The sequence below is a fragment of the Equus przewalskii genome, chromosome 20, assembly GCF_037783145.1.
Source record: "Equus przewalskii isolate Varuska chromosome 20, EquPr2, whole genome shotgun sequence".
NCBI lineage: Eukaryota > Metazoa > Chordata > Mammalia > Perissodactyla > Equidae > Equus > Equus przewalskii.
The window spans coordinates 41,559,143-41,572,072 of NC_091850.1; the positions used below are offsets into that span (position 1 = coordinate 41,559,143).

The 12,930-nt window shown below is 33.7% G+C and overlaps 1 protein-coding gene across 10 annotated transcripts in view; it reads left to right on the plus strand.

Moving 5' to 3' along the window:
* The window catches only part of CDH18 (cadherin 18), a 905,084-nt gene that overhangs the window by 801,599 nt on the left and 90,555 nt on the right, over positions 1 to 12,930 (plus strand). For all 10 annotated transcript variants that reach the window (XM_070587164.1, XM_070587159.1, XM_070587166.1 and 7 more), the window contains one exon: positions 2,676 to 2,863. In XM_070587164.1, coding sequence (XP_070443265.1) covers positions 2,676 to 2,863 — 188 coding nt within the window. The remainder of the gene's footprint in view (positions 1 to 2,675; positions 2,864 to 12,930) is intronic.

Genomic DNA, 12,930 nt, shown 5'->3' on the forward strand with positions numbered 1-12,930 from the left:
AGCTATCCGGATTCCCCCAGGGGAACAATCTGAGAGAAAGTGGAAGAGAGTACCCATAACGGGAGCCACAGTTCTTTCATAATCTAATGTTGGAACTGACATCCCATTAGTTTTGCTATAATCAACTCATTATAGGTGAGTCACTATATCTAGGCAAATTGAGGGGAGGGGATTACTCAAGGGCATTGATATAGGGAACATCAGGGACAATCTTAGAAGCTACCTCCTGAAGGTTAATTCACAATTTACAATTCATAAATTCTGAACGATATGGAGAGTGTAGAAAATGTTAAAGTATTAATCTTAATATACTCCATTTTGTACGCAGAAGAGTTACTATACTTGCAGTCCTTAGAATGCATCGACAAGTATCAATTCTTCCTTTAACATGATCTTCTTCTTCCAGGGATATGCTTCCTCTTGTAAGGCAGCCTAAATGTTTTCTGGGCTATGAATCTGTATGACCTACTTGTACAGGTTTTTGCAACTTTCTTTGTAGAAACAACCTGCTTTGTAATACTACTACCATAATAATTCTGTGATTTACTTATTTATCTCTGTGTACTAAGATTCTTTTGATTGTGAGTGTCATCACTGCAGTCTTGGCTAGCTGGAACTCCTTTGTGAGGCTTACAGAGTGATGGGAAGTAATGGAATTTAGAGATCATAGCACTTAGGAACTTTACTTCCTAGTCTTTCTATCTCAGAAAAAAATCATGAGATGTATTCTTGTTTATTTTGTAACTTGTCTATGTATATTTTTTAACAGAACTGAGTCCTATTTTATGTAGCTGCATAGGAAAATCGTAATATTTTCAAGGATTCTGAAAATTACTATGGCTTCTCTCTGATGCTGAATTTGTGTCCTTAGATTAAGTACTTCAACATAAATTTTGGAAACATGGCCATTGCCAGCATTTCATAGCCTTGTCACCAAAGAGAGACTAAAATTCTTTCCTATTTCCAGTTAGAACACTTTGGAGAATGTACTCTCTTTGCATCATTGTGAATCAGCTGCCTACCTTTTCACCAATCTACTGTGAGAAAGAAAGGTGAAGTCCTTTAAAAATTTGGGCCATGCTCTTCCCAGATCAATTAACAGTATCAAGAGGGATAGAGTTTAGAAAAATGTCAGATCTTGATGAAAACACATGATTAAGTTCAGGGGATCACGTGTTTCACAGTGGAGGGTGGGAAATACCTGGGAAATATTATGTTGGCGAGGACCGTTGAACTAAAAATTAATATTTTATGTCAAGTACCATCTCAGATTTTTGTACAACTGGGAAAAATCTTTGTTGAATAATGAATAAACACAGACACATGTACACACACAAGTCAATCCTTAGCATGTACACATAGCACTTTAAAACATACAATTGTATCTTTAGAAGCAAATTAGAATACTCCATACACTTACCAGATATATTAACTTCAAAATAATTGTTATCATACCACAACTAACAAAATATTGGCTCAGAGAAATTATTTTCATAGAGGCTTTTCATTCACTTATCTATATAGTCTGATTATATCCATGTATAATGTTAAATCACTATTAGTTTAGTCTTGGTTGAAATTCTTTTATAAAATTACATTTTAATTCAAGGTTCCTATTATTTATATTGCTGTTTGAAATTTGCTATAATAAAGAAATTGCTTTAATAAGTAGTTTCTAAGTTATCAATAAAACAGTTGTAATGACATGGACATTATGCTTCTTAATGTCTATTTCATGTGTTCCTATAGGAAGACTTATCTGAACTCTCCTTACAGGAATTAGTATCAGGACATACTTTGAAATTTTTTTTATTTTTTAGTGTAAACATTTAGTATCAGGAGATAATGAAAAACATATTTCTGCAGATAAGATAATGAAATATATAGAATCAGTAGTATTTTAATGTTGTCAGCTATACAATATATAGTCAAAATTAATGCTAATCACAAATATTGCATCATTCTATGTAGTCATTATATTTACTTTCCCATCCTTTAATTTGGTCATTTTTTTAATTTTAATAACTTTATCTTATTTATGACTTTATTATAAAACCACTTCAAAATCTTTTTAGATGCTAACCAGGAATACGTGATAAATGAATGCATATATACATATAGAATCTTTCTTTGTCATGGCTTATAAATTTCACTAAAGGTTATTGATCAAAATAATAATCATATTCACAAATAACCTATATTTTCTCTGTTTCACTTTGAATTCCAAGTTCTCACACTTTTATATTTTAACTTCACAGTGTACACAGATGGAGAATTGTATTGGGGATTACATTAATACTAGATTAATATAAAAATGCAAACTTGACCTCCCTTATCTATTTTTCTGTTGCGTCTGGATGTAGAGCAAGAAAAATATTTATAGCCAGATATCTACAAATTATTTTCCTGTAGACTATTTTAAATATATTTTAAAATTTATATAAATCTAGTATTTCATTACTGGGTAGTATACTAATATTTAAAATCTGAAAACAAATCAGTTTTATACATTACTTAATATAATATACATTTGAATATGTGGTCTAAATATTTTCATGTCTTTTTCTTGTAAGATTATTATTTCTAATTATTATTTGTATTGCTAGGATGATTGTTATTATTTCTTGTAATATGATTATTATCATCAAATAAGTTTAATATGAAATGTTTTTCAGAGCACTATCAGCTCTATGTTCCTGAGTCAGCTCAAGTTGGTTCAGCTGTCGGGAAAATCAAGGCCAATGATGCAGACACTGGTTCAAACGCTGACATGACATACTCCATCATTAACGGTGATGGTGTCGGGATTTTCTCCATCTCCACCGACAAAGAGACCAGAGAAGGGATCCTTTCCTTAAAGAAGGTAAAAAGAACATACCGTTAGTGATTTAGGCAACTCAGCCATTTTACCATGAATGGAAATTTGGCAGAGGTATGAATAATCCATTTTGCTAGGTCATTAAAATGATAACATATTTTCTCTTTGAGATGTGTATTCATTTTAATTATGGTTTTGTCTGACTCTTTGGATCTTCCCTTAGGAAATATATTTTGTTATAAGGGACGATCTGATGTAGAATACACCATGAATATGCTCCCCTGAACTTGGTTTTCAAATAACAAATTTATCATGAATGCTAGTTCTATTAATGGCATTACTTTATGTTGTACTAATCTAAGTGGCATTAAGAAACTTTTTTCTAACTACTGTAAAAACCTTCACCATCTTAGCTAACACGCATTAGGAGACAGGATTTTGCTTGACCGTCGTGGATCCATAAAGGCAGCTTTAGTGAAACCATTAACCTTGTCCCTCAGTCTTTTTTTATTTCTAAGAATTTGTCATTGGCCTGAATCTATTGCTTTTTGCTTTTAAGAGCACATAACGCCCGTGTCCTTGTAGAAATGAAGTGGAACACAGACAATTAGCAAAGAAGCATTAGTGTAACTCCTAATGCAATGTGTCTCAGTCTTTAAATGTTTAACAATTTCAGCTTGGAAATCTAGTAATATTGAGATCCCTAGGCCTTAGCTTCATATATTTTAACTCAGAAAGACTGGAGTGGGGCTGAGGAATTGGCCTTTTAATAAGTACTCCAAATCATTCTAGTGTAGAGTATGTTCAGAACATAGGCTGAGAAAGTGTATCCTGATGTGCTATTGTAGTTATTGAAATGTATCAATCTACATCTATCTATCCATCGTATCTTCTAGCTATCTATTTAGTTATCTATTTGCGCCTTTCGTATATACTTTTCTATTTGCACTATATAAAATCTCATTAATTCTTCCAATAATCACAATTTTATATTGATTTAAAATTGAGTGCTAACTTGTCTTTTGGATGCTTCAAAAGGGGCCTGCAAAGTAGAACTTAGAGTGAGTAAATACTTCCAGAGCAGTGGTCATCACTGGTCCATGTAAAATATTGATGTTTTCACCTAAAATATTTTCTCATTTTAATCTTTCTTTCCAGAGATTGTCAAACCTGGGTCAAAAATGTGATAATAAAAAGAGTCAACTTTCATATCTTTATTTAACAAATATGTGTATTTTGAGGGCCTCTTACATGCCGATTGCTATGCTCCACATGAACCATGTGAGGATAAGCAGAGCCAGAGTTCATGTCTGCCTGCAAAAAGCTTCCAATCTGTGGAAGTGGAAAGACATAAGTCAAATATCACATACATCTTAGATAGATAATGAAAGCTGTTCAACGAAGAAGAGTTATACGGTGCTATTGGGAAATCAAAATCTAGGGTATTTGATCCTGCCTGATAGTCAGTGATGGTTGAACAGACAACTGAAAGAAACTTAAGAGGTAGTTAGGTAAAGAGTTATAAGGATGAGCATTCCATAAGGAGAAAAGAAAATGCACCAACAGTCTGAGGTGAGTGGAACATGGCACGTTAAGGAACCAAGTAAAATCATTGATTCTGGAGCAGAAAGAGTGAGAGACTAAGTCAGTAGGTATAAGAGCACACAGGATCTTGTTAAATTTTACCCAATGGAGAACGATTGGTGGTACCTAAGCAGGAAATGAGACAAAGTCTCATTTGATGTTCATATTTCTGATTAATTGTTGATGTACACGACATGATGACAAGATTATTTAACTCATCACTGCATTCCCAATGTCTAGCATGTTTTTTGACACAGAGTAGGCATTCAATAAATATTAGAGCAATTAATGGATGTAACATAGATAAAAAGATGAAGAGAGGGGGTCGGCCCCATGGCCGGGTTGTTAAGTTCGCACTCAGCTTCAGTGGCCTAGGGTTTCACCTGTCCAGATCCTGGGGACGAACCTAGCACTGCTCATCAAGCCATGCTGGGGCAGCATCCCACATAGCAGAACTAGAAGGACTTACAACTACAATATACAACTATGTACTGGGGGGCTGCGGGGAGAAGAAGAAGAAAAGAAAGAAGATTGGCAATAGATGCTAGCTCCCCACCAATGTTAAATAAATTCATTAACTAATTAAAAAAAGAAGATGAAGAGAGGATTGCCTGCTTTTCATTCCTTGATTGGCTTCTTCACTCAAGTAAATCCAGGTAAATGGGTGAATAATTCTTTCTGAAAGGTGAAATTGGTATCCTAGGGAGCACCAGTGTTTAAGAAACAAACAGAAGACAAGAAAGAAATAAAGTCTTGGAAGAAAATTTCAAAAAATAGAAAGGAATTTTGGCATTGGAAATTCCAAAGGAAGGCTATACAGGAGGAAGATAGTCATTAAAAATTTGAAATATCCTAGAAACTTAAAAAAAAATAGGATTATAAATATGAATTGGATTTGGCAAAAGGTAGGACAGGGTGATTGTCACTAGTAGTTTTTAGCTCATCATAATCATCATCATTATCATCACAATAATAGTAACAGCAACTTACATTTGTGAAGTGTTTCCTCTGTGTCAGGACGGATTTTGAGCACTTTTTCTAAGTTTTTATTTAGTCGGTACACCTATTATCATTTCTTTAAATCTCACTACAACCTTATGATACAGAGTGTGTTACTATCCTCACTAATGATACAGATACCGCATCACAGCTAAAGAAACTGGTCACAGAGAGATGAAGAATCATACCTAAGTAGAAATTCATTGAATAAAACTGAACTCAGGAGTCTGTCTTCAGAGTCTGAACAATTACTCCTTTTAAATATTTAGATGGAAAAATATATAATTATTCTTTGCAAAAACAAGAAAGGAACAAATTTATTGTAGTGGAAAGAAAATCTGAACCAATGAAATGGGAGGGAAAAAAAAAGGAGAAACACACCATCTTCTTTGGGAAGCTTTGTGATAAAGCAGAAGAGAAATATTATGAAGCAAGTAAAGGAGAACATGATCAAATGAAGATTTTACTTGGAAGTTGGAAGACTGAAAGTGTATTTCTGTGCAGATGGGTAAACGGTCAACAGAGACAAGAAACTGAGGACACTAAAGAGAGGATCATTGATTTACTAAGATGAACTGAGGTAAAGATGGCCCTGTATAGAATCTTGATCACAGCTGGAAAGAACCCATAATAGTATGCCACCTTTCCTGAGAAAATCAAACAGGAGGGAGAAGTAAATGGTTGAAGATAAATTTGCAATGATCTAGCTGGAGTGTGTGTGTGTGGTGGCAGGGGGACGTCCTTGCCTAATAAGCAACATTGTCTTTATAAAGTAGGAAATTACATCATATTTGCAAAAAGTGAAGGTGGTGGTACATGGTTTGAATATACACCTGATCTGAAACACAAGTATTTATTATAGGATTGAGAACGATGGGTATCTCACCACCCTGCGTGGCCTCAATGAATTTGATGTTATTTGTGAGAAATGAAGGCAAAATGGTATATGCACATATGTGTGCATATATATTTAATTAATATTCTTCATTCTATATTGCGTGCACACACACACACATACAATAGGTATTTTCAAGAAGACAATTGTCTCAATTGTGTAAAGGGCAGTTAGTGATGATGTACTAAAAATGATTTTGACAATTAACGACTTCAAATTGTCTTTCACTTCTTTCCCTGAATTTATTTTTAATGTAGTCTTTTCTTTCTCTAAGACACATTAATGTCTGCATTCATCTGATTTTCTGATCCTTCAAATTAGGATTATCAGTCTCAGAGTTACTTCATTGTTATATATTTTATGTTGCAAATAATTACAAATTGAAAATTAAACTATATAACTCAATCGACTTTAACTTTTAAGAAGTACTCATTGAGATGGGAGGAAATAGATAAAACAGTCCTTTGAAACCTGTCCCGTATTTAATCTCTAAGGCAGTTCACTTTAGCCAGCAAGGCAGAACAGCTAATCTTCCCAAAGATCAAAATCAGCACTATTCTATAAATCAGTTTCCAGGAGCGTCTGCACATTCCTGTCCATATCATTCTTTCATCAGAAAATTGCCAAGTTAAATTCACTGGTCCATGAAGTGGTACATTGTAAATACACTTTGATAACTTTCATTCATTGTTTAATGGAGCCTGACTGGGTGGAAAGGGGAAAAAAGATAAGGATGAATGTAAGTCGATGCACTCTTTCTTCTGACATAAAGTTCTGTAGCTAGGGATGTACTTCTTAACAGCCTTCCTCAGAATCTCTTCTTGGGATCCCTATATCAATTGGCACTCTTTATAGCAGTGGCTCTAACTTTTTTTTGTTTTGTTTTAATTTTGAGGTTCCAACCCTATTGGCTGTCCAGACTTTTGGCAATACTGTTTGTAGTATCAGTTTTCTTTTTCAAGCTTATTTAACTGCATATACAATTCCTATTAATTTAAACCAAAAAATTCTTAAACTTGTCTTCAGTCAATGAAGAAGGGTGGAAAATATGATCTGTACTGTCAGACCAAATGTAAATTTTGGCCTGCCATTTAAGAGATCTGTGACATTTTCTCAAGTGTTTGAATCTTCAGTTTTCTTACTTAAGCACTTTGCAAAATGATTATTAAAATAGATGAAATAAGGAGCCAGCCCAGTGGCACAGCAGTTGAGTTTGCACATTCTGCTTTGGTGGCCTGAGATTGGCCAGTTCGGATCCCGGGTGCAGACCCACACTCTGCTTGTCAAGCCGTGCTGTGGCAGGTGTCCCACGCACAAAGTGGAGGAAGATGGGCATGGATGTTAGCTCAGGGCCAGTCTTCCTCGGCAAAAAGAGGAGGATTGGCAGCAGATGTTATCTCAGGGCTAATCTCCCTCAAAAAATAAATATAAAAAAATAGATGAAATAAGGTGAAAATAGTACTCTAAGCTGTATCTGGCTAATAATTACAATAATACCTCAATATCTACCTTTTTTCTTGTCTTCCTTTCTTCGTCTGTTTGCACCAAATTTTAATTACACTTTCCGGACCACTCCATGTGGTTGTTTTGCTGTCCTCCTCTGTTTCATGTTATCCAGTTCACGTGTAAGAACACAAAGAATGAAATATCCTGTGTGTATTATATCGCATGCACATTCTGTCAGTCATGTTTTTTGGTAATCCACTTCCTCTTCCTTCTTCTGTACAAGATTCTTTTTCAGAATTGAAGTACAATATTGTCTTTGTAGTGCAACATTTCCAGATGTATTTCAGTCACAAATATTCTTCTTTAGATTATCTTTTCTGTTTTACATATCATAGTAGGCATTTCACAAATTTCTTGCTTTAGAAAATGTAGCGATTCCATATCCCTCCTAAATTTTCTAGGTCTGATAGAGTAGGAAGACTTTATTTTGTTTAATTTACTACAAATGCACTGATAATTCCCATGTATGTGCATCTATGTCTGCTACACGTGTATCCCTGTCTACTACAGTAGTTAAGCATTTTGCAACCAGGTACTTCTTTTTTTAAGTTTTCATATTCTATATTGTGTAAAAGATCATTATACCATATCATTTAACAAATGATTTGACATGGATCGTAGAGTAAACATAATAAGTTATAAAAGTACATTTTAAAAGTTTAAGGCAATCTTAAGGGAAAAAATATGAAATGTGTTCAACTATAACACTACCAGGTCTATTCCAAATAACTACAGTTTTGTTTTTTTAGTGGATTATGTTTATTTAATTTTTCTATGTCATTACTTTGCCTGGCATTGAATGACAGATTAAGAATCAGGGTGTTCTTTGCCATTTGATTTTAAAGTTTGGGGCTATAGACCATGAAGAGCAATAAATAAGGCATCCTGAACCATTGCAAATGCACATCCAGGCAAACGCAGGAGCATACTTTGTACATAAGAAGAAACAAGTTTCTAATTCTAATGAACTATTTACAAGAACTGAACATTCATGAGGAATTTTATTACCAAAAATCTCAACCCAGATGCTATTTTTATTCTTAGAAGATTCTAATATCTGGAGAGTAGTTCTCCTGTGTAGTCAGAAGCTGAAGAGAGAAGAGTATAAGTTTCAATTCAATGAAATCCATTACTATATTTGTAATATGTTTTGAGGGAGACCTGCTATTGGGCAACTTTTGTTCTTACTGTTCATTTAGAGGCATGGCTGTGAACCTGGAGGGATAGATCAAGTGAAAGTACTTTGAATGTTGATTGACTGTTTTAGCACATATATTCCTACAGTATAATTTGTGCACTGCTTGGAAATTAATGATCTGTTGAAGCATTCTCATGAGTTAAGCTAACCATATCCATAGGCTATTGGTAAGTTTTAATATGTGTGGATATATTGGAATACACACACATACATGCACACACGTACATACGTGCTTGTATATGATTATATCTAAATATTATGTAATATATAAATATACTTTATATATATTATATAATATATGTGTTTTTATTATTTGAAATAAAATCTTTCCATTTATTTTCCCAGCCTCAAAATGACAGCAAGCAAACATGTTATATGTATTTGTATTGATATCCTTGGAATTATACATGTTGAATGAGCATTGCACTCTTCTGCATAGAGAAATTTATAATAAGAAAGCTTAATAAGAAAGCTTATACTGTGTTCTAGTCTCCACCAAATGTCTACCAGCCAGTAAAGGCCTCTGACAAGGACCAAACACTGTGGCATAATAAGAAAGCCAAGCTGAAGAAATATTTTTCAAATTGATGCCATTTTCTTGTTTTGGCAAAATACTATCATTCAGAATCTACATTTTGTTTTAGAAACAAAAATTAATAATAGTGTCAGTCACTATTCCAGGATCTGGCCATTTTTTGCATGGTAGAAGTGACATTTCTCATGTATTAAAATGTTGATACCAGGGCTGCCCCATGGAATAGTGGTTAAGGTTATGCACTCCACTTCAGCATCCTGGGTTCGTGGGTTTGGATCCTGGATGACCTACACCACTCGCCAGCTGTGCTGTGGCAGCAACCCATGTACAAAAGGTAGAGGAAGATTTGCATAGATGTTAGCTCAGGGCTAATCTTCCTCAGGCAAAAAAAAAAAAAAAAGAAGAAGATTGATAACAAAAGTTAGCTCAGGGTGAATCTTCCTTAGCAACAAAAAAAGACAAAAAAAAGAATACCAGGAGGATATCAACTATGTCAAAGTTTCAGTAGCCCTACCTATGAAGGAAATCCATCCAGCTTCCATAAAACCTTGCTAGCTCTGGGGCAATAAAACTGGCATAAAAAAAATTGTTGATATCAACCCCCTTATTATCCTCCTATTCCTGGAATTGAAAACCTGGATGATGAATCCAATATAGAAACTGAACCAAGAAGAGATCATAAGGAGTCTCTTCTCTTATTATTTAAGAAAACAGAATTTTAAGACCTCCTTCAACTCCAAGAAGAATTGAGTTATAGAGCAACTTGGCTAAATGCTCTTTTCAGTATCCTTCTATTTATGATAATTATATAGTTCTAGAGGAGGAATATACTAGTGTGATTTAATGAATAGTAGAAATGATTAATGTGAAACAATTAAAAAGTCCCAAATATGTAGAGCTGGCTGGAAAAAGATTGATGGGAAAGATGATAACTATCCACAATAATATGAAATATATTAATATTAAAGAGGGAAAAGTATCATTTTATAAGTTAGAAAGAGCAATGAATTGTAAAAGTAATTACAAGGAGTAATAGGATGGAATTAAGAAACTAAAATATAAGATGAAAATTGAAGTCAACTCATTGACAGCAACGTGCATTCGGATATTTGAGCAGTAACTACAGAAAAGGGAGAGAAGCCCCACTGCCTGGAGAAGTTAAAATTAGACCAGAATAAGCAGTTCTAGCAGGAGCAGAGTTGATAAAGGATTTTGCATGAAAAGCATTTCAGTTTCATAGGTCTGTGCGTCTGTGAATTATGGAAATTATAAAGGTACTCATAGTTCTGGTAGCCAGAATTAATGGAGTTAATGAAGTTATCAGTTCATTTTCAATGTTATTAGAAATACTTGGAAGGTTGATACATGAATGTGTCTCTAATAGGGAGTCCATTACATTCCACTAAAAATCTGTTCATCTACAGTCATTAATATGGAATGTTAAATTACACTATTTATGTGCTAATTAGATTTTAGACAGTATAGCAAAGTGCTTAAGGGCACAAACTATAGAGTCTATTGCCTGAGTTCAAATCCTAAGTATACCACTTATAGGCTATTGCCCCTGGACAAATTTCTTAACTTTTCTGTGCCTTGATTTCCTCATTTGTACATGGGAAACAATTACACCTCACAGAAGTGTTATGATGATTAAATGAGTTAATATATATTCATTGTTTAGGTCCCACATAGGTGTTACCTATTTGTATTTTAGAAATAATATAGAATTTTTCATCTTTCAAATGTAAACCATGAAATAGCACTTTTCTGTACTCTAAACACAGCTGCATTTTGAGATTGAAGAAGAGCTATTAATCACCCACCATGTACTAGGAGTTACGCCAGATACCTGGAAAGGAAGATGAATTAGATAATGTTCTTCTCTTAGGGAAAACTGAGTAGACATGAAACATTATTGTAATGCCAGATGTCAAATGCTAATGGCATAGGTTTACTTAAATTGTTATGAGCTCACAGATAAAAGGGCTAATTTTTCAAAGATGGAGGAGGGTCAGGAAGATCTTTGCATGGGAGATTATTTTTAACCATGTATGGAGCAATACACCAGAGACTCAAGAAAATAAATGTGCATCAAAGGCTTTGTGTTCAACTACATTGTCCTTCAAGCCTGGAGATCACAGGCAGACAATTTTGAAATTAAATAAGTGAGGGAATATGGTCTTGTGGAATACATTCTCTAATGAAAATAGCTGTGGGTACTAAAGGAAAACTACAAGCGGAACACTGGGGACAATTAACATCAGGACCAGGGGGATGGATCAGAATGTAAACAATATGTGTCCTAAAAATGTACAGACAATACCTCTTATAATAAGAAAGTGAGATTAAAAGTGAAATAAACTCATGGATTGCTTCAATAGTAAAAGCTAGGAATCAAAAAATATAAGTCAAAGTCAAAAATTTAAATATTAGATCTATAAGCATACTTAAGAGTACAGAGTTAAAAAATGCTAATAATATGATAGCAAAGTGGGAGAAAAAATAAACACTTTTTTAAATCACTTTTTTATGTAGAGTACTAATAATTACCATTAAAAGAAGCACAAGGGCCAACCCAGTGACATAGTGATTAAGTTTGTGCACTCCACTTTGGTGGCAGGGTTCGCAGGTTCTGATCCCAGGTGCGGACCTACACGCTGGTTATCAAACCATGCTGTGGCCACATCTCACATACAAAATGGAGGAAGATGAGCACAGATGTTAACTCAGGGTAAATCATCTTGCCCACTAAAAAGAAAAAAGAAACACAGATTAAGCATATTACCTAAATTTTAAAGCATAAAGTTAGTCACTAGAACAAAACTGTAAAATTTTGTAAAAAACAGAAAGATGAAAACTTCATGCAACAAAACTGGAGACATGTGAAACAAAGACGTTAAAATTAAAATAAAAGAGTAATAAAAAAGGAAATAAGAAATGTGATTTTAATGCCTATCTTGTTGAAATCATAAAAATACAGAAGAGACCTTATAATTCTAAAGGGAGCACTTGACAATGTGTATACAATATGGGTAGATATTTATGCAGTATATTACATAGCGACAACATTCACAAAGCAATGCACAAATATTGTAATACAATATTTGTATTATAAATATATAAATTTAATTAATTCCATATAATAATTAACTTAATTGTTATATTTATTAAAATAATAATATATTAATATGTGTATTATAATAAAAATATTGTAGTACAATATTTTTGTATTACAATATATACAAAAAGCTATGTATAAGACCAGACAGGTAGAAGGAGACTATAATACACCTATTTCTGTCCATAACAAAGTAAGTTTTAAAAATGTGAGTAATTCAATAACATAATTCATAAGGAGGTTGATATATATACATCTCTGTATTCTGAAGTTATAT